This window comes from Diabrotica virgifera, chromosome 6, assembly GCF_917563875.1.
Source record: "Diabrotica virgifera virgifera chromosome 6, PGI_DIABVI_V3a".
In the NCBI taxonomy this organism is placed as follows: domain Eukaryota; kingdom Metazoa; phylum Arthropoda; class Insecta; order Coleoptera; family Chrysomelidae; genus Diabrotica; species Diabrotica virgifera.
Window position 1 is genome coordinate 217,604,430 of NC_065448.1, and position 25,135 is coordinate 217,629,564.

A 25,135-nucleotide genomic window follows, 5' to 3' on the forward strand; every position below is an offset into this window, starting at 1 on the left:
TTTTAAGCCACGACGTTTTTCTTCGACCTGGCCCTCTTCTTCCGTCTACCTTGCCTTGTATTATTAAATGGAGTATATTATGTCTCTCTGGGTGTCGCATAACATGGCCAAAATATTCAAGTTTTCGATTTTTAACTGTTCTGACGACTTCCGTGACTTTTCCCATCCGGTGCAAAACAACTTCGTTACGAACTCTATCCACCCAACTTATTCGTAGGATTCTTCGGTATACCCAAATTTCAAAGGCCTTAAGCTTTCTTAACATTTTCTTTTTTTATTCATTTGCTTATGTTGGATAATAAAAAAGTTAGGTGCTTTAACAACTAGCCATATTCTTCATCAATACAGGGTGTTTCTAAATAAATGCGACAAACTTTAAGGGATAATTCTGCATGAAAAAATAATGCCAGTTTACTTGTTAAACATATGCCCGCAAATGCTTTGTTTCCGAGATACGGGATGTTGAATTTTTTCTTGCAAATTTTCTTGCCGATATAAAATTTTCTGGTATACAGCCAGCTACTTTGGTGTTCCCATTGATTTTGTGATAAAATTTTCTCTTAAATTTTGGAGATGCCCTTTATCCATGTGCTTGGTTTTCCTCGTTTTCTTTTTTCTGTGGGGGACCACTCTAACACTTTTTTGTGATTCTTTCCTCCATTCGTCTAACGTGTCCGTACCATACTAGCCGTTGTCTTTCGATATCATCTATAGTGTCGTTTCTTGTGTTCTAGTCTAGATCTTCTTGCTGACCTCCTCCAAAAATTTATCTCAGTGGCTAGTAATTTAGCGTTGTACTTTTGGTTAATTGCCAGAATTCAGCTCTATAGGTTAATACTAGTTTTAAAATTCTGTTGCAAATTAGTTCTTTATTTTCTGTTCTTATATTTTTTTGCCACAATATATATACCGAATTCAGGGCTCCTATTAATACCTGTCTTCCCTTTAATATTTTTTCTTTAATCTTTTTTTCGTTTTGTTTGTACTCGTTAGTTGATAAATCGTAAGACTTTAAAAACATAGATTCTCTTAAAAAAATTATAGCATTATTTTTTCAGTGACTATTCTGACTTTCAGGTGTATTTTTGAAAACATTTAAGTAAATCAAAAGATGATAACTTCTTGATAAAAGAGTGTCATTTACTGATGAACCGCAGCCTTGGTGTTCCTGCTGTTCCCTTGATACGTCGTAAAAATTCTAAAAAACGTAGATTCTCTTCAGAAAATTATGGAAATGATGGAAGACAAAAATCTCAATATAAATTTTTATTAGCGCTATTAAAAATAAATAACTATTAACAAAATATATATAATATATTTAAATATTAAATATAATACTTCTCTAATACAATAATGTATCAATAAATATTAAAATTAAAGCTAAAAAAGGTTAAAACAGATTCGCCGACACAACATTCATATACAAAAAGTACTTTCACACAAAGCTGCTAGATGACTGCTCCAGAAACATCGCCTGTTTCCTGTCTGTAGAAGGAATATCTTTGCTCTTGTAGAAACCGTTCACTTGGCCCCAGTTCGGTGGCTTAATGGGCATTACTTTGGGCTTGGGTGGTAAGGGAGGTGGTTCCATCCTGTCCACGGAAGTGATTGTACTTTTAACCGGCGACGTAGTCGACTGAACCCCTTCCGACTTACTAGGGGATGATTTAATATCGTATCTTGAATCTTGGTATTTACTTCCGACCAAAACGTTCCTGTTTTCGTAGTTCGACTGCAGCTCTAGTTTCATGTTTTTAGCTGACGATATGACGGGTAGTTTGTCGGATGAGGCAGGTACTGAGGTTTCTCCTAGGTAAAATTTCGCCGTGCTTCCCTCCAAATCGCTTCTTCTCTGCTTTTGGAGGTGCTCGTTTTCTTTGTCTTTGAGGAAATCCGGTAATTCGGAGTTGATCTCCGTGCCCCGCTGGTCTTCTATCCTACGCTGGGCTCTTGTCAAACCTTCCACCAGTTCTGAAACAAACAAAAAGAAATTATACATCTCGTGAAAACTAACAACATAATCCGAAATGACAATAATATATGTAATTTTATTGTATGGAGCTACGTGAAAAAACAATCAGTATATGTATAGGTAGAAAATATAAAGGTAAATACACTTCACCGGTTAAAGTGGGATTTAAAATATATGGTCCTATTAATATGTTGCAGAATACAACAAACCATTCGCACTGATATTCGTGGACTACCAGAAAGCATTCGATATCATAAGCCAGCAGAAAATCTTAAAAGCATTGACAGAACATTGGGACGTGAAATTCGGCTGGGAAGAGATAACCAGACGTGCGAGCTCCCACGTCGCATAGGATTAGCCTGGGCAGCGTTTGTTAAACTAAACTATGTATTTAAATCGGACTTACCATACCCATCGTCGGCTTAGGGACACAAAATTGTATCTCAGAAACGACTACTTTTCAGCAGAACTTATTTAAGGTTTTTAAAAAAGTGATTTGCATTTTGTAATGATCTGTAGTTTATTCTCAAAGTTTTTGTTCCAAATTATTAACCTTAGAAATGTTTAAGGTAATACAATCATACCCAACAATAGATACATTGTGTTCTCAAAATAACAACATTTAGATAAAAATTGGTGGAGATACATTTTTGTATCCCTAAATGCAACGTCTATTATTATAGAGACTTACTGTTGGGATCAGTAATTTATTTGTAATTCTTTGTTGCTATAGTATTATAATCTAATTTTACAACTGACGGTTACCCAAATTTCTAATAATAATAATAAAAGTAATAATCATAATAAGGGTGAAACAGCTGCTTCGCTCACACCTTAACAGTAGAAATTTGTTTAAGGCACTAAACACCTACGCATGTTCCGCGCTTAGCTACTCATTTGGTATTGTTAAGTGGACAAAAACAGATATAGAAGCTCTTCAGCGAAAAGTACGAACACACCTCACAAAGGCACAAAAACACCATCCTAAAAGTGCAGTAGAAAGAACAACATTACCACGGAATCTAGGAGGAAGAGGACTTATGGATATAGGTGAGCAATTAGACAAACAAATTGCTAATTTAAGAACTTATTTTCAGATGCAGGCTGAGACATCTACTCTACATCGCGCTATCTGCGCAGTAGATGACACAACACCGATCAAACTGAGGGAACCAGAAATGCGCATAAACCACCTTACTAAGGACGAAAAAGTGTGCGCCTGGATGGGTAAACCTCTGCACGGGCGACATCCCAATGAGGTCAGCCAAGACTATGTCGACAATATAGCGTCGAACTACTGGTTGACATCAGGAAAAATGTTCCCTGAAACGGAGGGTTCATTATTGGCCATTCAGGATCAGGTTATACCAACCAGAAATTACCTGAAATATATCATCAAAGACCCTCAGGTTCAAAACGACAGATGCCGATATGGATGTCAAGCCCAAGAAACCATCCAACATCTTACAGGGGGCTGCCAGGTATTTGCTGCAACTGAATACAAGGAACGGCATGATGCAGTAGCAAAAATCCTTCATCAAGAGATAGCTATCAAGCTGGGACTTCTCCAAACAGACCATCTCCCGTATTATCAATACGTCCCTGAGAGTATGCTTGAGGATGGCAACTACAAGCTATACTGGGACCGCACTGTGCTCACAGACCAAACAGTGGCACATAATAGACCAGATCTCGTACTAGTTAATAAATTAACAAGACAAACAACACTAATTGATGTGGCGATACCTAACAACAATAATCTACGTAGTAAATTTACTGAAAAGATCGCCAAATACAAAGATCTAGAAATTCAAATACGAAGGCAATGGAGAATGCAAAGTACCCAGACGATACCGATTATTATTTCTACTACTGGAGTCATTCCGAAGACCCTCCTCGAAAGCATAAAAAAGCTGGGTCTGAATGAACATCTTTATAAGACCATGCAGAAAGCTGTACTACTCGCGACGGCCAGATGCGTACGAAAATTTCTGGGAGATACACCTGCATTCCAAGTCACCTACGGCTCGATAACACGGAAAGAGTCCCACCAGAGCTCAATCCTTTTGATACCGTAGGTATCTGGGATGAGTCAATTTTCCCCTTAGAGGGAGTGTGAGCCGTATGGCTAAATCTGGATAATAATCATAATTCATTATCATCATTCATTTAAAATCACAAAATAAAAGTAATCGACTTTAGATATTGATAGAACCGATAAATAGTTTTTTATTTATTTTGACTTTTTATTTATAACTTTGAAAACATTTTCAAACATTAATTTTAACAGGGAACTTGCATAAAATTTTAAATTCGAAAAAATGGTATAAATCACAACAGAACATAATTTAGAACCTGTATCAAAGATAAAAAGATTTGTTTGTCTTTCGTTTGGCCCCTAAAGACGACTAAAAATTCAACTTATACCAGCCACCCCAAAACGCGTCGTGACGTCACGGGGTTGCATGTTTACATTCTACACCAATTGTATATATAATTTTAAATTAGACATTATAAACGTCAGTAAAAAATACAGTTATGTGACGTTAAAAGTGTTTTTGATCGTTTGAACTATTCATAAAAAATTTGTACTTTTACAAAATGGTTTTATTTTCAATAGTAAACCTTCTTTCCTTTACTTCAAAAACTGTATCAAACTCTAATCTCAATAAACTGGTATATATTATTACAACGACATACGATAAATGTCATTAGAATATAAATATTTTTCCTTTATTCCCCGACGACGAGCTGGCCAAATACCCAAGTAGGTGGAGGCCAATAAATTAAAGAAAAAGAAGAAGAATATACGTAAATATAACCATAAACGGAACCACATAGTTAAACTCTGTGACGTCACGGGTCGTTTGAACTATTTTAAGATAAAGAAGACTTTAAAGTTGTACTTCTAAGTTATTATGAGTTTTTGAAGCGTGAAATTTTGGCAATCTCATTTTTATACAAAACTGAACATTATTATGTAATAAAAGAAAATGTGCAAGTTCCCTATTGTGTCAATCACTTTGCACACCTGATTGATTGTGATACGCTCTAATGAAGAGTAGTCATTTCTGAGATACAATTTTGTGTCCCTAAGCCGATGAAATTATCAACTTATTCACTTTTTTACGCCTTCACAGTTGTAACAGAGCTGAAAATGCATCAGACCACGCTGCAAAATATACGAAACAAATTATTAAATCCATTGTTTCTACCTGCAATCACCATCCAGTGCAATAAAATTTATGCCACAAAAACGTAACTCAATATCATCAGTCAAAACATAGTATCACAGAAATGTAAGACCACTTACATTTCTGTGACACTCAAAGAACTCTTTACTGGAGTTTAAGGTGTTCAGAGAAATACAATTTTGTGTCACTCAAAAGAACTCAATAAGGTAAGTTCATTGGTGTAGACATCTCAAAATGTAAAAAAATGTAGTTACATTTTTGTGTCCCTAGCCGACGCCATATGCCTGAAAAGGAAAATCTTTGACCAGTGGGTGTTGCATGTACTCACTTATGGAGCGGAAACATTTACACTCATAAATTAGGTAGTGAAGTGAACAAGATTCGTGTAACTCACGAGGGCTATGGAGCGCCAGATGTTGGGTATTTCCCTGAGAGACTGACTCCCAAACGAAGAAATACGTCGACCTGTAGAACAAAAATAACAAACGCTGGCGAAAAAAACGTGTCGCTAAAGTGGAATTAGGCAGGACACGTCGCCAGATTATCATGACAACCGATGGACAAAACGTATTGTCGAGTGGAGGCCCCGAGAAGAAACACTACGGAGCAGAGGGCCCCGAGAAGAAGCACTGCGGAGCAGAGGACGCCCACCAACCATATGGATCGAAGGTGACGATCTGCAGCGTGTTGTCAATAACTGGAAGCAAGCCTCACAAGACATATACAGATGGAAAGAGCTAAGGGAGAGCCTATGTCCAGCAGCGGACGTGTACAGGTTGATGATGATGACAATGATAATGATGATGAGAATATTTTAATAGTTACCTACCGTCACTTTCACTTGATGGCACCAGATTGAACTTGTTGGCACCACATTTCAATTTGGCAATAAGCGGTTTTTTCATTTGACTTTGATCGCTCATAGTTTCCTCTTTAAACCTAGTCGGAATTTTCTTTTTTCTTTCGTGGATACCCGAATCCCTCCTTAGAAATTTTCCTATGAAGGTCGACGAGTGCTCCGAACCCCAGTCTTCGCTCTGGAAAACAAAATTAATTGTAATTCATAGGAGAATTGAGTAAATAACTGTTTATTTTTTGTGAAAGTTTAATTCAAATATAATATGGGCCATTCCACGAACATACGCCTGTTTTGGATTACTTCGACAACGAATATTTTACTGTGCAAAATAAGAAGAACGAAAGTAAATTGCAAATTACATTGTTGTTTATTGGAATAACTATTAGCGCCATTTACTTTCGTACTTCTTATGTTGCACAGTAAAATATTCGTTGTCGAAGTAATCCAAAACAGGCGTATGTTCGTGGAATAACCATATAATTATATTATGAAGTACTGAAATAGAAAAACAAAGAAAATTGAGAATATATGACACAATGATAAAAAGCACACTGCTGTACGGATCTGAAACGTGGCGTCTGAAAGAACATCAAATAAGGAAAATAGAAGCCACAGAAATGGATGCATTAAGAAGAGCAGCTAGAAAAACGAAAATTGATAGGGTTCGAAACAACACAATTAAGGAAAAAAATGCCTATTTCAGCTATCCCTAAACAAACTAAAATAATTCAGGCAACTAGCCTCGAATTGCAACTAACGAACTAGCATGAGTGTCTTAGCGACATCTGCTAGAATAGAAACAAGTCAAAGTTTTCAATCTAATAAAATATAAAATAATATTGAATTAAAAACTCTATTGGGACCATATTTCTGGTTACACTTTCGTGGCTTCTAAAAATCACCGCCGTCTGGCTTGCATTTTTAGAAGCCATGGATGTGTAAAAAGAAAAATGGTCTCAATAAGGTTTTTACTTTAATATTATTTTATATTTTATTAAAGCGACATCTAGCAGATGTCGCTAAGACACCCATGCCATTCCGTTAGTTAGGCTAGTGGCCTGAATTATTTTAGTTTGTTTAGAGATAGCTAGCATACAGGGTGCGCCAAACCTCTGGTCTTCTTTGATTACGGCTAAACTATGAGATATACAAAAAAATGTTTATAACAAAACTAATGTGTATCAAAGACGTCTATAATTTAAAATTATTTTCAATTATACAGGGTGAGTCAGAATGACGGTATGAACCAAAGTTGTATTTTTTTAAATGGAACACCCTGTATATTAAATCATTTTTGAATATATTATTTAAAAATATGAAAAATTTGTGTAAGGTCTTATAGGCCTAAAGTTAATAATTTTCGAAATATTTACATTTTTATTGAGAAAAATGGTAATATTTATAGGGTTGTGGATTATGTTTCCAAGGAAATAAAAATTTAGGTGATAGGTCAAAGTTTTTAGAATATAGTGTTATTTTTAAATAATTTAATATTTTTTACTTTTAGCCATAAAATATACAGTGTGATCACTATTTGCAAATACAAAATTTTCTCATTTTTTTTAAATGGGACACCCTGTATATTAGTTTTGCGTTTTGTAGTAAATATTACAACCTTTCTTTTGGTATAAGGTTGTGTGTACCTAGCATGTTTCGTTTTGTAGATATTTTAAAAAAATTATAGAATTTACGTTTTTGCGGATTTTTTATTTAAAAATTTTTTTGCAAATAAAATAATTATAATCTGGTTTTAGAAACATACACTAAAATATAAAATATGAAAATAAAAACGTAATTAAAGATTAAAATAAATCGTATGCTAGTACAATTCAATTGAATTTAATAACTTTAAATTATTTTACAAAAAATATTTTACCACATTAATGAATACATAAATTAGTTACTAAATTAAATAAACAACCAAATTTTAAATCAATCGTAGTAATTCTTCTACCGCAGCAACTTTCCTGTACCAAATTAATTGTTAGTTATATTGTATTTACGAGTAAGATCAGTTAATAACTTTTTAATTTACAAAGTACATACATCTTGAGAACATATAAAGTATGCTTTGAAACAAATGAACGTTATGGAAGTATATTAAGAAGTAAAGAGTATCTATGTACCTACTCGTGTCACAAAAGCTGGTAATAATTTCTAATAGTTTCGCCCAAAACAAATGTCATATTCAAAAATTTTTCGGTTAAAAAATTAAAATTTAAAATATAAAAAATTGTTACAAAAATTTCAACTACAAAAGTATTACCAGCTTTTGTGACACCAGTAAATACTATTTATATTAATAAATAATTTGGCTGATACATTTAACATTCATTTGTTTCAAAGCATACTTTATAATAATTTTTATATTCTCAAGATGTATGTAAGTAAATTTAAAAGGCAAATTAAAAGTTTAACTAAATACAATTTAACTAACAATTAATTTGGTACAGGAAAGTTGCTGTAGTAGAAAAATTACTACGGTTGATTTAAAATTTGGTTGTTTATTTAATTTAGTAACTAATTTATGCATTCATTAATATGGTAAAATATTTTTTGTAAAATAATTTAAAGTTATTAAATTCAATTGAATTGTACTAGCATACGATTTATTTTAATCTTTAATTACGTTTTTATTTTCATATTTTATATTTTAGTGTATGTTTCTAAAACCAAATTATAATTATTTTTTTTGCAAAAAAGTTTTTAAATAAAAAATCCACAAAAACGTAAAATCTATAGTTTTTTTAAAATATCTACAAAACGAAACATGCTAGGTACATACAACCTTATACCAAGAGAAAGGTTGTAATATTTACTACAAAACGCAAAATTAATATACAGGGTGTCCCATTTAAAAAAAATGAGAAAATTTTGTATTTGCAAATAGTGATCACACTGTATATTTTATGGCTAAAAGTAAAAAATATTAAATTATTTAAAAATAACACTATATTTTAAAAACTTTGACCTATCAACTAAATTTTTATTTCCTTGGAAACATAATCCACAACCCTATAAATATTACCATTTTTCTCAATAAAAATGTAAATATTTCGAAAATTATTAACTTTAGGCCTATGAGACCTTATACAAATTTTTCATATTTTTAAATAATATATTCAAAAATGATTTAATATACAGGGTGTTCCATTTAAAAAAATAAAACTTTGGTTCATACCGTCGTTCTGACTCACCCTGTATAATTGAAAATAATTTTAAATTATAGACCTCTTTGATACACATTAGTTTTGTTATAAACATTTTTTTGTATATCTCATAGTTTAGCCGTAATCAAAGAAGACCAGAGGTTTGGCGCACCCTGTATATGCATTCTCTGATGATAAACTAACAAGTTTTGAAACCGGTCAGAGTGCTTATAGCGCTCTCTAAGCGACTTGAAATATAAGACAGCTTTGGTTTCGTTTTTCAAGACAAGAAGATGTTTAATCATTTTTATTTCTATTAGTTTACTCCTATCCGAGTATAAGGGTCCATTTTTCATTGGAATTTTTCAGCGCTGGACAGGTGAGATGTGAATTGCAAATTTTAGAATTCCCTCATCTTCTTTTCCTCCAGCATGGAGGTGTAACCAGCAAAAAGGTCCCAATAAGGTTTTTAATTTAAAATTATTTTGTATTTTATTAAAATATTTTATTAGATTGAAAACTTTGACTTGTTGTACAAATATGTTAATTAGCACTTTTCGAGTGTTAAAGACAGTATTTTTTGAGGTACCAGACGGTAGAATATCAGAAGGCCGTCCCAGAAAAATATGGAAGAATGATGTTGAAGCCGATTTATCTAGGATTGGGGTATAACAATGCAAAATGAAAACGCAAGATCATAGAAGATAGAGAGCTATTAGAGGATGCGGCGAAGACTCACCCCGAGTTGTAAAGCCAGTCAAGAAGAAGAAGACAGACATGAATGATTATGTTTGTGCAAAAATCAATCGCTAGTTATTAACGTTTTAATTACCTTAACTGATCCCCTATCGGATTTTGTCAGCTTGCAACTGAGCGATTCGCACTTTTCTTGTAGAATACCTTCATAAACTTTGTTCGTGATTTCCTCCAACTTTACTTTGTTGTTTTTGATCGGAACGTTGGGATTTTCTTGTCTGAAATCTGAAAATCAATAAAAAATTCCATTAGTGTGCTGTTATGTGATATAATTTATGTTGATAAGCAATTTATAGTAAGTATCACACTTTTGAGGTTTCATGAAACTTCCGCTTCCAAGAAAACCACATTAGACGGTCTACAGGGAAATATATTTTCTAGATAACTTGGTGAAATTTCTTTAACCTTTAACTACACGCGCTGGCGTATTTTGTACGCCAGATATAAGAATGCTACTGCAAGTATATTTAAAATTTTAATTTTTGAGCTTGTTTATCTCTCTAAGCTATCACTGGAATGTGCTTTACAATTTGGTTTTAGTTTCGTTATAATCGGCGTTCTGGGAAGATCGTAATTTACAGTTTATTATTTGTTGTTACCGGTGGTGGACAATATAAGCCACGATTATATTGATATAAGTCGTAATATGAGTACATATTTCAATTGTTTTTTAGTCATTATGGCACAAAATATATTTTTCTTTATAAACAATACTTTTTATCCTGTAAAAAATCACATTTAAAAAAATTTTTTATTAGTAATTTTATTTATCATGGAATCCAGTTATTCCATGATTCCAGTTATAAATCCCAATTGGCTTACTGAGAAGGAACTCCAAGTATTCACTGATGCCGAATAAGGTTTATAACAAACAACTAAGTGTATTTTTTCAAAAAAAAAAATAAACAAATCTGCTGTTTTCAAGTGTATTTTCTTGTGGCGTATAAAGTACGCCACGCGTGTAGTTATGTTATAACTTGATGCGCGGGTAGTTAAAGGTTAAAAGTAGATGACTTCGGAAGATACTACTATACCCTATCACGATACCATAACGTCTTTCTACTAAGGTTTATCAAAAATGTAACAATCTTGTTAAAGATGCTATAGACCGTTTCAAGTTAAGAACGGAACGTTGCATAGATAGGGCTGCGTATTTCTTATGGACGATAGAAGCGCGCCGATGCCACACCGTCTGATTAGAATGAATCGTATATCGACAGTCTAGTAGCAACACGTGCCTGAGAGGTTTGGCAACACTGATCTGCATAAGCCCAACTGTTCTTAACGTGAAATAAAGTATAGGGCAAAATTATTAATAAAAGACGAACTAAAACACATTTTTCTTTAATACATATGAGTGTCTTGCAACTGTTGCAATGTGTATTTCAATTATAAACATTTTCATGGTAAAAAATCCTTACCTTCTTTATATTGCACTTTTAGCCTAAACCCATCGATTGTAGTCACAGGCTGATGTAAATCTATCGGAGTATTTCCATTCAGAACAACCATCTGGTCAAGATTGTATTGGTACTTATGTAAACTCGGCCTTAGAACATCGGTGATGATTTTTGTGTATTTGGACCTGATGCTGATCATTTTCCTATTTGGCAGGTCGAGTTTAAAGACCACTCTTTGTTCCACGGTCACTTCGCATCCAGCCAACGTCATCGACGACTCTTCTACGTTAACACACTAGAAAAAATAGTTGCTTTAATATGTGAATGTTAAAAAGTTAACGAAAAACAGTTATAGCGATACGCTTTAATTCAAAACTTCTCAAAACGAAACAACATTAGTCATTTAAAATTCACATGTAATACACAAACCATATACCAACAAGGGCCGTTGATTTCGAGAAACGAAAATGTATCCCTAAACAGATTGTATAAAATTAATGTTTTTTTCAAGGAAACACTAATTGATTACGATGCCAGATTGCCACACTCTTCATGTCAACTTCTTAAGGTACTAGTACACTTTAGAAGACCAAAAATTAGCATTTTTTCATGATTTTTTTTTCTGAGAACCCTTATTAAAAATGAACATAAAACTTTTTACATATTAATATCTAACTCTTAGAAAATACAAAAAATATAACTTTTTTCATTTATGCACATACCCTAATATTGTAGAGGGCGCAAAAGTCGAGCCTCCAAAAATGATGGCGGACAGTTAATCTCAGGATAGGGATATCTGAAACAAAAAAATCGTACGGCATTTGAAAAAGAAAGGTCTCTTACGTGACAATTTACCATCTTTAGTAAAAAATTTCCGTAAAAATAAGATTTTACGGAAATTTGAAAAAAATTTGTGAAGAAATCAGTTTTTATTCAGTTTCTTCAGTTTTCCATGGTTAAAAAATATTTATTTTTTATTTTTTGGTCAAATTGTGGTAAATTGTCACGTAAGAAACCTTCCTTTTTCAAATGCAGTACGATTTTTTTGTTTCAGATATCCCAATCCTGAGATTAACTGTCCGCCATCATTTTTAGGGGACTCGACTTTTGCGCCCTCTACAATATTAGTGCACGTGCATAAATGAAAAAAGATATATTTATTGTACTCTCCAAGAGTTAGATATTAATAAGTAAAAAGTTTTATGTTCATTTTTAATGCATGTTCTGAGAAAAAAATTTTTGAAAAAAAAATGATTATTTTTGGTCTTCTAAAGTGTACTAGTACCTTGAAATACAAAAAGGTTCTTGTATTTTAAAAGGCAGATGCAGTAATTTATAGCCCTTCTGGCCATTATCGCAAAACCGCAAACCAGTTGACATAATAGTTGGTGGTCCGGCCAGTCAGTCTCTACACAGCATGCGAACGATTCAGACACACCCTCGCTCTCGCTAACAATACCCTTTCGAGATATAAGCAAAATACCACGCTTGTTTTCCCAAAATAAATAAATATATTACTGTTCGTTGTTACACTTATTTTTAATTAATTCCGTCAACACACACCACCGGAATACAGTTGTTCGAATAATTATTCGAACATTTCAAAAACTATTGAAATATTTTTAATTCACACAAGTTTAAGTCCATCTTTGAAATGGAACACTGCCAACAGTATAAATATGTAAGGACAACAGTGTTAGTTTTAATGTGATGTGCCCAAAAACATATATGTTTTCGCAAGGTCTTTATCTTTACGATTTTAAGTACCACCCGCTTTCACCCTCCGAGGACAATCCGCTCTTTTAACTCAGTGCTCAGCGTCATCTCATAATGTCAACGTGTAAGTTGCATGATCCAGACTCTAGCGCACCCTCGCGACGTTGCCGACTGCTCTAAGCAGTGTGTTCCCAATCTAGAGCTAGACAACATCCCGTTTGCACCCCTCAAGTGCCATCTCAGCTCAGAAAGTCAACAGTCAGCTTGCGACACTCCGTTGCACCCTTGCGCTGTCCTTACCCGTCAAGGATAAAGTGTTCTTCAGAAGAAAGCGATGCAACAGCACTCTCTGTTTCACATCCTCAAAGATTCAGTCAAGAAATCTTACGTTAACAGTGTCAAGTAAGAAGAAAACGCAACCTTTCTATTGCCAGTGAATTTGGTCATAAACAATTTATTGTGCACACGCATAGACATTTTGAAAGACTCCTTTTGCTTGTACTCTGCAGGTTGTAGTTTGTTTCTCCTGATCAACTAGAGTTGCATCTATTTGTTTTATATACATATGATGCTCTCTATCTCCTAGTTTTGTATTGTTTGTTTATTTGTTCTTTTGCTAGTATAGTATATGTTCTTTATAGTATATGTTCTAGCTCTATAGTATATGTTCTTTTCTCTTCATTTGCTAGTTTGTTGTGCTCCAATTTGTATTTTCTTTACAATAAATAGTTAGTACTCTTTGTAAAAGCTCTTTTGAATCCTAATGTTAAAACTCTCCCACTTTTATTACAGGTAATAGCCTCAGATTTTCTTGCAACCAGAATCCTATGATAATACATCTCTCCCTTTGTTAGGACGTTCTTTATGTGCGTCCTATTGTTATGTTGTGATATTATTATCTCAACAACAGTGTCCAGCAATGGTTGCGGGATACAGTTACTACTAGAGACGGAATCAGAGATTTTTGCGGTACTTAACACCTGTATCACGTTTCTGTTGAGTTAGTTGTTATCACTGACAGAGGATACAAGACCAAAAAAGCGTATTTTTGGTCCGGGAGTCAGAATCAGAGAGATCTATTTGCACGTCTGTTGTCAACAGGAGTCACTAGTCAAGAGAGACAATTTGTCTTTTTTATTGCCAAAGAATGTCTGTACTTAGGTAGGGATAGTAGAATACTCAGGGTTGGCTTAGGTAATGATTTGAAATTGAGGATGGTAATGTTACGATTTGATACAACGAAAAATATATTATTTTTCGTATGTGAAAAATTGAACACGGTATTTTGTGTAAGAATATTGTAAACACTAACCTTTAAATGCTTGTCTGCGAACACCTCAAAGGAAGAATACTTCAGACCTCTTTTCTCCAATAATCTCGTGACTAAACCTTGAATAGTTTCAGATTGTTTGATTTGGACGACGGTGGTACTTCCGTTACTCAGAAGAACTCTACACAATGCCGTTCTAGCTACATTTGAAGACAATTCTTCTTGACTAGCTTGTGCTTTTATCAGATCCTTCAAGTAAAAACAAATAGTTTGTATTAGAAAACAAAAATAATTACACTGCTGTAACAAATAAATACAGTTAAGTTATCATAAATGATCCCAGAAAGACAAAGAGAAACTAGAAATAGAACGAGTGTGGCAAACTACAAGAGAGGCGATAACTATAGTAAATGATAAAATTATTCCACAAAAGAGCTAAATGAAAGCAAGGCACACGTGGTTTGATGAAGAATGCCTTAAAATAGCAAAGGAAAAGAAAATGTTAATGCAATTGGCACTAACAAATAATAATGATGGTATGAACCAGAGTCACAAAGGTCACAGAAGAATAATGAGAAGGGACGAAAGAAAAGAGAATATAACGAAAAAATCGATAGGTATTGGAAACAATTGAACCATCAGCTCCATCTTCAACAATAAACATCAATATCTGGCCCTCGGTGATGATCTTACTATTCTAACGAAAACAAGAATAGAATTAACAAATGTTATAAAAATATTAGAAAAGGAGAAAAATACTTTTACAGAGAAATAAACCAGGTAAAGTCAAAGTACATGAAACTTTGACATACAGAACAAAAAAAAAGGACAGTTTACCTTCATATCTAATGAATCAAGGGAATATAATTTCGAAAGAGTGTTCCATTTTACGTATCTTGGGGTTATTATACAAGAGAAAGGTCAAAAAGAATGGTAACTGAATGAAAAATTAATAATGGAAAATAAAAAGATGAAAAGCCTAAGAACACTGATGGGGCACGTGATGAGAATGTACAGGATTTATATTAGCATCCAAAAAATAAGAGTAATCCATATCGATTTAATTTTTAAAGTCTCAAACAAATATTATTTACATGTACTGTTTACATTACGTAAATGGGTGACATTGCTTCTGCAATGTAGGCCACTCGTTTTGAAAGCAACGGAGTCAGCAATTATGTTACTACATATTAGTATTTTCACGGTCACATTCAGGTGTAGTCAATCATAACAAAACAATTACGATTTATTTATAGATACGGAGAAAGTAAAGAAGAGATTATTCATTATTCAGCCAGCGACGCGTGGTTAGATCAGATACGTTGTCCACCAACTAGTTACTGTCGTATTTAGTGTTCTAAATAAATATATTCTGGTAAATAGTGTTTTAACAAATCAACCCCATCATCGGGGGTAACAACCCCCACTACCAAGATAAGATTGAAAAGAAAGAGGATGCCAAAGATGATCCTAAAATGGGACCCAATCACAGACAGAAGTAAAAGACGACCGAGACAAAGTTGGTTTAATAGGGCACAGGAAGATCTCACAAAAGAGGAAATTGTTGATTGGGAAGAAAGGGATGAATGGAGGAGAATAATAGTCAATTGAGTAGACGAGAAGCATGATTGGACAAGAAGCCACTTCAATTGATACAAGTTTTGTAATATATAAGTATGTATTATATTAATTGCATTTTAGGCCTGATACCTAACCTAACCCTTTAGCTAAGACTGATATTACAGGAAAAGATAAGAAGCGGAAGGAGTATAGGAAGAAGGAGAGTGTCATGGTTGAAGAATTTAAGGGACTGGTTTAAATGCAGTTCTATAGAACTCTTCAGAGCAGCGGTAGATAGAGTAAAGATAGTGATGATGATATCCAACCTCCGATTGGGAGACGGCACTTAAAGAAGAAGTTTAGCCCTAAGCCTTCAAGGCCTGTTGTGCTTTGTAAATACATAAATAACGCCATCATCAGGCCCTTCAGAAACTGAACAAGCTAAAAATGAATTAAGCTATGTTAAAATGCAGTTGCCCTAGGCACTAGGTTAAGTTTTATACCGCATTTACACTGTCCTGTTGGACAGAGCAAGGAAGTGGGCAAGGAAGTGGGCAGCGTGAATGTGTAAACAGCTCATTCGCGCTGCTGCTCCTCATGCTACTGCCATTGCACGGCGCTCCCTCAAAAGTCGGTTTTCGAGATGGAAGTCAAAGGACTGGCAGCGCGAGCGTGTGTAAGTACTCACATTCAACTACTCTCTCTCTCACTTGCCGCCGGCAAAGCGGCAAGTGAGTAAGGGAGCAAGACGATGCGGTCGTCACATTTCATTCTTGAGGGTCGTTCGGTAAATGAGTTGTGATGACATTGGCGAGGAACTGAGAACACCTCACTCGCGTCGATATCGTATTTCGGGCAATATTTCCGGCAGCGGCAGCAGCAGTGGCAATGGCTGAGTATAAATCCAGCATTAGGTTTAAGTTTAACAATAGGTAACAAGTTACAGTAGGTTTCACAATGGTGTTCCAATAGACCAGGACTCATCTGATGTTAACTGTTTTAGTCAGTTTAACAGTCGCAAACTGTTTAAATAAAAACCTTCAATAAGATTATGAGGATTAGACTCTTTATATCCTACATTTACGCAATGTGCTCACATCAGCAACATGTTCATCACATAAATAAAATTTTACTAAAATTACCTGAGATGATACAGCAATATCCAATGACGTCAGGGATGATCCGCTGGAATGTACCTCAGATGGGTCGATATTTTTCAAATCCCCGGAGCTTGGATCACTTCCTCGTTTGTTGTACTCACTCTCTCCCCGATCTTTGGATTTCGACCGGTTTTTCCTGTGCCAGGGCAAAAGAGATTTTCTTCTTCTGTCTTCGGCATTACTGACTGATTTCTTCAGCTTCGTGGGCGTCGATATTGGTTGTAAAATAAGCCTAAAAAGTGTTAAATTTTGAACAACACCGTCCGAAATCGATTAAGAAGTTTGTCTTTTTAGTTCTGCATATAGCCGCTTAGAGGGCGCCACCAATAAAACCTTCCGACACAAACGTAACCTCAATCTTTTGTTGACAAATCCAGAGTTTCATTGCGATACACCAAAAGTCGTGACTCGTGTAATTTTTGAAATTAGCAAGTCGGTTGAAAAATGAATCTTAGCAGAGAACATTTTCGAGCCATAATTTTTTTCGGAGAAAATTATCCCAACAGCAATGTCTCGCTGAAATGGTTTCTGCGTTTGGGAATGAATCATCACAACAGTAAACTATTTCCCGCTGGTATTGCTAATTTCAACGTGGTAACTTCAGTCTTAGCGACAAATACAGGCCAGGTCCACCCAAAACAGCAGCAAAACATTGATGCGGTTCGTCAGCTAATTAAGGATGACCGCCGTGTAACATACCGGGAGATAGAGGCATCTTTGGTCATTTCAAAGACCTCGATCCAAAAGATACTAAATGAAGAATTGGATGTTACGAAGTTGGTTTCCCGTTAGATCCCTCATTTGCTCACAGAAGAGCAAAAAGCGGTTAGCGTCAATAGGTGCCGAAAAATATTGGAACGGTTCAATAAAAAAAGCTAAAAAACGTTTATAGTAGTGTTAGTGGCGACGAATGTTGGATTTACTCCTACGAACCGGAAAATGAACGCCAATCCGCTGTGTGGGTGCTTCACGATGAGGAAAAATCAACAAAAGTGATCCGTTCTAGAAATGTGTCAAAGTAAATGATAGCAACTTTTGTGTGAAAATCTGGTCATGTGGCAACAATTATTGCTTTAGAAGATCGAAGAAAGATTACTTCTGATTGGTATATAACCGTCTGTTTACCAGAAGTTATCGCGAAACACCGGCAAAGGAACACACAACGGCGAATCATCCTACATCAGGACAATGCAAGCGCAAATTGGTTTGAACGTATGCAAAAGTATATCGATCTTGGTGGGACATATTTTGAAAAGCGATAAAGTACTGTTACAAAACTGATTTTTTGTATGATCTTTAAGGAACTAATGTTAAGTTTTAGTTGACTTTATTTATTTTTAATAACTTCTAAACAAATGAAAGACTGAATTTATATCCATTATTTTACAAACTACGATATCTAATTTATTTATTACACTAAATCTAATAATTTATCTACATAATTACAAATTCAAAAATATACCGCGCCCGATACATATCAAAGTACACCGACGTATTCAAATTCACAACTGACCTCTAATTCCAAAAATGTGAATTTATATAGTTATGTACTATTAGTCTACTCATTTCCAGAAAAATCGAAAGGCAAATATTATTTACAGCACAATAAAAAAAAGGTTTATCGATGGCCTTCTAGATACGCCGATTGTAAACAAGTTTCTTTTGTCTCGCCCACAGAATGGGTCTCAGACAGTTCGCCGCCAGAAGCTTCCGGAATTGACAGGGCCGGCCTGGGACCGTGACAGTACTTTAAGTCTATATATTTTTTATCTTTATGGCTATATGCAAAACTAAAAGACAATCCTCGAACTATAAACTCTTATAGGACCAATAGGCAAAAACAACTCACCTAACATCTATCTGAATTTTATCCTCTTCCCCGGACAAACACTTCCTATATATATCCGATCGCAAGAATCTCGGATAACTGTCGAACTTCATCAAGTTGAAGATCTGTTTCTGCGCCTGCGCAAAGAGATCCAGATCGGCGGAATGCAGATTCCTCTCGACGCTTTGACGCGCCTGCGCGTCCACGTTGACTGCTTCCGCTGCACCTCCGCACAAATGCTGACGGTATATTCTTTGGGCTTCGTTCCTTCTGTCATTTTCTGAGGTTAATACTTTGAAACGTTCGCAGGCTATCCAGAAGTAGATGTTTTCTGCGCTGAATTCTTTCTTTAGGAATTCCTGCAACAAAAATATATCATTAAGTATTGCTGACGCAGAAAAAATGCTATAAACCACAACAGGACATAGTTTACAATATATCAAAGAAAAAAAGAAAAGAAAAGTTTGTTTTTCTTACGTTTGGCCCCTAAAAACGATTAATTCGAGGGAAAATTCAAATTATAGCAGCCAGTCATCATTAGTCGTGACATGAAGTTAAAAATGTTCAAAGTCCGCGCCGTTAATTCATTACGTTTGATATTCGTTTACTTGTTGCAGTCATTTTATGGTGTATTTCAGTTTTAGAAATCTTTAGATAGTTGCTGTGAACTACATATTATTTCATAATATTTTAGTGTTTTTGTTAAGACATTTTTTGAAGGATCGAAGAATGTTCTTCTATAGCAGGGGTTCCCAAACTTTTTTGTACCACGCCCCCTTTTGTTGAAATGAAAGCTTCTTGCGCCCCCCCTTACAATAAATTGTATGCGCCAAAATAGGAACAAAACAATAACAAATAAGTATTAGCTTGAAAACAAAACATTTATTTATTCTGCCATAAGATACAACTATCAGTTTATAGACAAATATCAGTTTCCATACAATACAAAAATTATTAATAAAAGAAAAATAGATTAGGTTGGTTAGTGAGATGGATTGGATTGCATTTTATTTACTAGTATGAATATTCGTGGCTGAGTTTTAGTAACTGCACAGCACAAGTCACTAGCAACATCAAGTTTATTCCGATACTTTGGTTTAATTGCCACAAGTGTTGAAAATCGCACAAATAGTTACTTGAAAAAGACAAATATTAATAAAGAGCTTCCCGTGATACATTAAGATACACTTTGAAATATTTTAACCAAAATGAAGGTTTGTCCATTATAACAAAGTATTTGGCAGAGGAATCATGCAAAAAATCATTTGGAATTTGGATTTATTTGCAAAGCATCTTCTTGAAGTGATTCAGGCAGGGAGTCTATGTTGACATGGAATGGATCAGTTGACATTCTGTAAATAAAATTGTCAAAAGTGTTTGGGAAGTATTTCTGGAATTCTTCAATTAGGCTCAAATGATTTGATATTTGGATTTTCATACTTGATCCTTCATAAATGTTCTTTAAGCGTGTTTCTTCTGAGATTGGCTCTACTTTAGAGAAATTTGAATAATTTCAGGGGTATGCTGATATTTTACGCCTCTAAAGTTAAGTAACTAAGCCTCCATCACAATGAGTAACTATTATATTTGAGTCTCCACCCTGCAGTTTTAGGTTAAGGCTGTTCAACGAGTCTCAAAGATGTCTAACAAATAAGCCAATATTACTTGGGTACCATGTTTTTTGAAGGCCATGTTTAGCTCATTTTGCTTTTGATGATTCAAGGTGATTACTTCATCTCAAAGGTCAAATAATCTTGCCAACATGTTTCCTTTTGAGAGTCATCGTACTTCTGTATGAAGTAGCAGTGTTTTGTGATCACTTTCTAAATATTCACAAAGAGTTTTAAACAGTCGAGTATTCAACGCACTGTTTTTTGTATGTACTTCACTACTTTAATACACAACTTTAAGACAGCCATAAGTTCATTTGGAAGGGTTTTTGATGTCAAGGCTTGTCGATGTATAAAACAATGTATCCCAATCACATCTCTCTATTACTAATTGCAAATAGCCTGAGCGAAAACCAAGCATTGAAGGCGCGCCATCTGTACATAAACTGATCAGTTTTTGCCAAGAGAGTTCATGTTTGTCAAAAAACTCTCACACTGCTTTCATAACATTAATAGCTTTTGTCGTGGTCTCCAGTCTCCAACCCTGTAGAAAAGAGTAGCTCGTCTGTCATTCTTTCGTTTTGAATATACCGAACATAAACAATTAACTGATAACATTGTGCTATGTCAGTACTCTAGTCTAGCTGAATAGCAAAAAATGGCGATTATTTTACTGCTATGTGCTATGTCAGTACTCTCGTCTAGCTGAATAGCAAAAAATGGCGATTATTTTACTGCGTCAACTACCTGGTTTTATATGTCTTCGGTCATATCATCAATGCGACGTTTCAGAGTGTTGTCAAAAACAGGTATTTGAGATAACTTTTGCTTACTCAGACTCAGTTACCAGACTCAGTTTAACAAGCGGTTAATTTTGAATTTTAGAAAAATAACTAAATTTAATTTAATGTTCAACTTGTCTCGCGCCCCCCTGATATGTCCTCACGCCCCCCCCCCAGTTTGGGAACACCTGTTCTATAGGGCAGTCTGATAACTAACCCACTATGAACATAAATCTGTATTATTACGATTAGTTTATTTTAATTTTATAGTAAAAACAGTTCCAGAAAAATATTGTATAGGTAAATATCATTCGATCTGTAATGTACATCTACCAAAATATACCAAAAGTTCTATTTTCTTTTTGTTCAAAATACACTTTATTTATTAAAAAAACTATTAAGCAGAGAACAGATATTAAATACTTACATTAAAATTACTTCACAACAATTACAAGGTGTCAGGAAAAATTGGAGGGAGACACGATAAAATAATTCCAAAAACAAGAAGGTTCATTCTAATTACAATTTAACCTTTTGTGAATTTGAAGTGGAAGAATAGGACGAATCCAAAAGAATTGACGGACACAACATTTCTTTATATTATTGATAATATATAAATTCCAATGTTACTACCGGTGTCATTGAGTCAGTTTTTGTTGCGAGAAAACGATAATCCTTTTTCTAGAACATTAATAATTACTTGTAGTTTTCATGGTAATTCGTTTAACATTATCTGTATCAATGAACGTTTCCTGAGTACCTTCACATGCTATCAACACATATTAATTATCAGGATCGGCAGAGGAAATACCAAGTTCTGAAAAATATGCAACTCATTTGATATGATAATAAATGTGGTTTTGGTTTGACGGAAAATAATATACATACTTTTGTTATGATATGTTTTTTGTATAAACAAAGATCTGAAATTATTGATTAAATGTGCGAAGATGCAGATTTTTTTAAGTAATGAGAGAAGTCCCAGATCCGTAAATATGAAACCTCTCGTGAAACCAATTTCTGGTTATTTACCTCTGCTTTTTGCAATCTATAAAGCAAGGAGACCACGAATAAAGTAGATGAAAAGGACTCTACAATATGCAGTCACATTTCCTCTACTCGTCTAGGAACAATTCCAGCGAAAGTTGGTTCCGTCTATTCACAATCTGAGTAAACTGGGTGTTCAATCTCAAATTAATCCCTTAATTTGTAATCTCACATTATTCTTAACTTCTTAAACTTTTATAGTGTATAATTGAAATATTGGGGAAATATATCGAGTATTATTTTAATTATTAGAGTCCAGTGAACCTTTTGCAACCTAAATAAATTGCCAAATCGTGGTATTTCCAATTGTACTTTCTAGTACATGTTGCAATAGTTCGCTCAATTAAACTGTAGTTGTAAGCTTTCAAAAGATTTCAAAGTTCGTTGCTGTTGTCATGCAACTTATTGATGAATTGTATATTTTGACGAGATTATAAATTAGCCAAAGGGACTATTTTGGGTTGCAGTCTATTATAGAAAGTTACCTGAACAACATCTATAGTGTAATACTCAGTAGCTGTCAATAAAACCATATTTTTACTCCACACTCAAACATTTATTACCATCGTCGATCGAGAAACATCGGACAAAGGGGCATTGCAAAACAATTCGATCCTGATATTTACATCAAATTGTCCATTTGGTCCTTCGAGCCGGATTTCACTGGGAGAATGAAAGACAGCTTATGTTTCATTTCTCTTCAGAGATGATAGATAATTCCCTTACGTAAGTTTCAGTCTCTCCAGACCTCATCAGAGGGGCTACATGATCATTTATTTTTCATTTTCATCTTACACATTTTTTTGTTTTTCACTAAATGCTCTTCAAGATCAATTTGGGGTTTCTTCAGTGGGATATTTAGTTAATTCATTAAGCAAGTCCATTGGCCAATAAAATATTTTCTTCCTTCATACCGCTAGGGCGGCATTGGGATTATAGTAGGGTAGTCTGATATCTCTTGGGCCTACGGTATACAAGGAAGGTAACAGGGTCAGTACTACGCTACAACTGCTTATTATTACCCCTGGTTACCCAAGGTACTCACTTTATTTAGGCTGAGTCAACCTGGGGCTTGTAGATATTTTAAAAATATCCAGATATGACACTGACGGTGTGGATGGATCTCCGGCCTCCTTCTGCGTGGTAGTCAGACATTATCGCCTGAGCTATACAGCCACCTTGTTGCAAAATTAGAATGGCGATGAAGCCGATATAGACAGATATAAATACGACAAATAAGGATCAATAATATAGCCTAAAAGTAAAAACAGTTTCTATCTTCCTCTTGGTCTAAGACCTTTTATATTTACTTCTACTACTAATAGTTTCATGGTCTAGATTTGGCAGATCAAGAAGACGAAGAGAATACAGAAGCAAACTTATGAAACAAAATAGAAATAATGAGCAGAATAAACCAAGTTTAGCAAGAAAATTTAAATATGGGAAACTCAAAAGAAAGGGAGGCATGGAAAACGTTTAGAAATACCCATGAATGGGTAAATATAGAACCAATACAAATAGACGAATGAGTAAAAAAGTTATTACAAGAAAAAAGATATCTACATACTACCCCAACTCACGAATAAAGAATCAGACAAACACAAATTGCAGATATATCTGGCAACGAAATAAAAAATGCGCTAAAAAAGATAACAATAACTGAGCAACTGGTCTTGAAGACATATCTGAAGAGCTGCTGACACACACCCATTCGGCCTTAATACAAGAATTAAAACAAATATTTAACAAATGCTTATTTGATGAGGAAGGAACAAATTCTGAAGGAGTCATTGATCAGAGGATACGTTACACTAAAAACTTACAATATGAAAATGTTGCTCTTTGATAAATATTTAGTTCAATAGTCAATGTGACTGGACAGTGGTACACAGGACACAGATGATACAACAGATTAAGCATTAAAATCCAATGTGAAAAAACACACCTCATGATAAATTATACAGTGTGTCAAAGCCAAATGGAATAAACTTATTATTTCGTGAATGAGCGATTTTGGAAATAACACCGAAACAGGTCGATTTTTATTTTTAAATTATAATTCTAACGAGTAGGGGTTGTGTGCTAGCTCATTTGAAAGGCGATTCAATTCTCTATTCAGTAATATAAACATTTTATTTATACACGGTGTCCCAAATTTTTTTTAAATTAAATTAATTGACACAAAAAGAAGAATGTGAGTATTTTATTTAATTCAAAATACATTTAACTGCTGTCAGAAAACAGAAATAAACATTGCTTTTGGCTTAAATGAAATCTTAAATCTGCCAAGAGGCAGGTGGGTGGAGCTTGAAAATTTAATTTAAGTGAAAAGCAATGTTTATTTGTCAAATACATTTTTTTTTCTCTTTTCTGACAGCTGTAAAATGTATTTTGAATTAAATAAATTACACACATTCTTGTTTTTGTGTCAATTAATTTAATTCAAAAACATTTTTTTGACACTCCGTACCTGTAAATATTTATGTTAATGTTTATATGACTGAGAATTGAATTACCTTTCAAATGAGCTAGCACACGACCCCTATTCTAATTTAAATAAATCATCGACTACGTCATCACGCCCAGACGGATAACGTTACTGGTATGATATACGTGCCAAATACCATAATTTAAAAATCGACATGTTTCGGGATTTATTTCCAAAATCGCTTATTCACCAAATAATGAATCTATTCCATTTGGCTTTGACACACAGTATAATAACAATCATGACAAATAAATGAATGGGAAAAAATTATTTTAAAATTGGGTAAAACATTCAATATTTTTTTACACATTTTAAAATACTTTTTTAAGTACTCCCACTCATTC

At 34.3% G+C, this 25,135-nt stretch overlaps 1 protein-coding gene across 2 annotated transcripts in view; it reads right to left on the reverse strand.

Moving 5' to 3' along the window:
• Positions 1-1,251: 1,251 nt before the first annotated feature.
• The window catches only part of LOC126887252 (regulator of G-protein signaling loco), a 331,389-nt gene continuing 307,505 nt past the window's right edge, over positions 1,252-25,135 (reverse strand). Inside the window, exons 5-11 of one of the 2 annotated variants that reach the window (XM_050654666.1) lie at positions 18,886-19,223; positions 17,019-17,268; positions 14,359-14,565; positions 11,352-11,625; positions 10,007-10,155; positions 5,996-6,203; positions 1,252-1,971 (exon numbers count right to left, since the gene is read on the reverse strand). In XM_050654666.1, coding sequence (XP_050510623.1) covers positions 1,436-1,971; positions 5,996-6,203; positions 10,007-10,155; positions 11,352-11,625; positions 14,359-14,565; positions 17,019-17,268; positions 18,886-19,223 — 1,962 coding nt within the window. In that variant the 3' untranslated portion in view covers positions 1,252-1,435. The remainder of the gene's footprint in view (positions 1,972-5,995; positions 6,204-10,006; positions 10,156-11,351; positions 11,626-14,358; positions 14,566-17,018; positions 17,269-18,885; positions 19,224-25,135) is intronic. The other variant, XM_050654667.1, reaches the window with a different exon arrangement.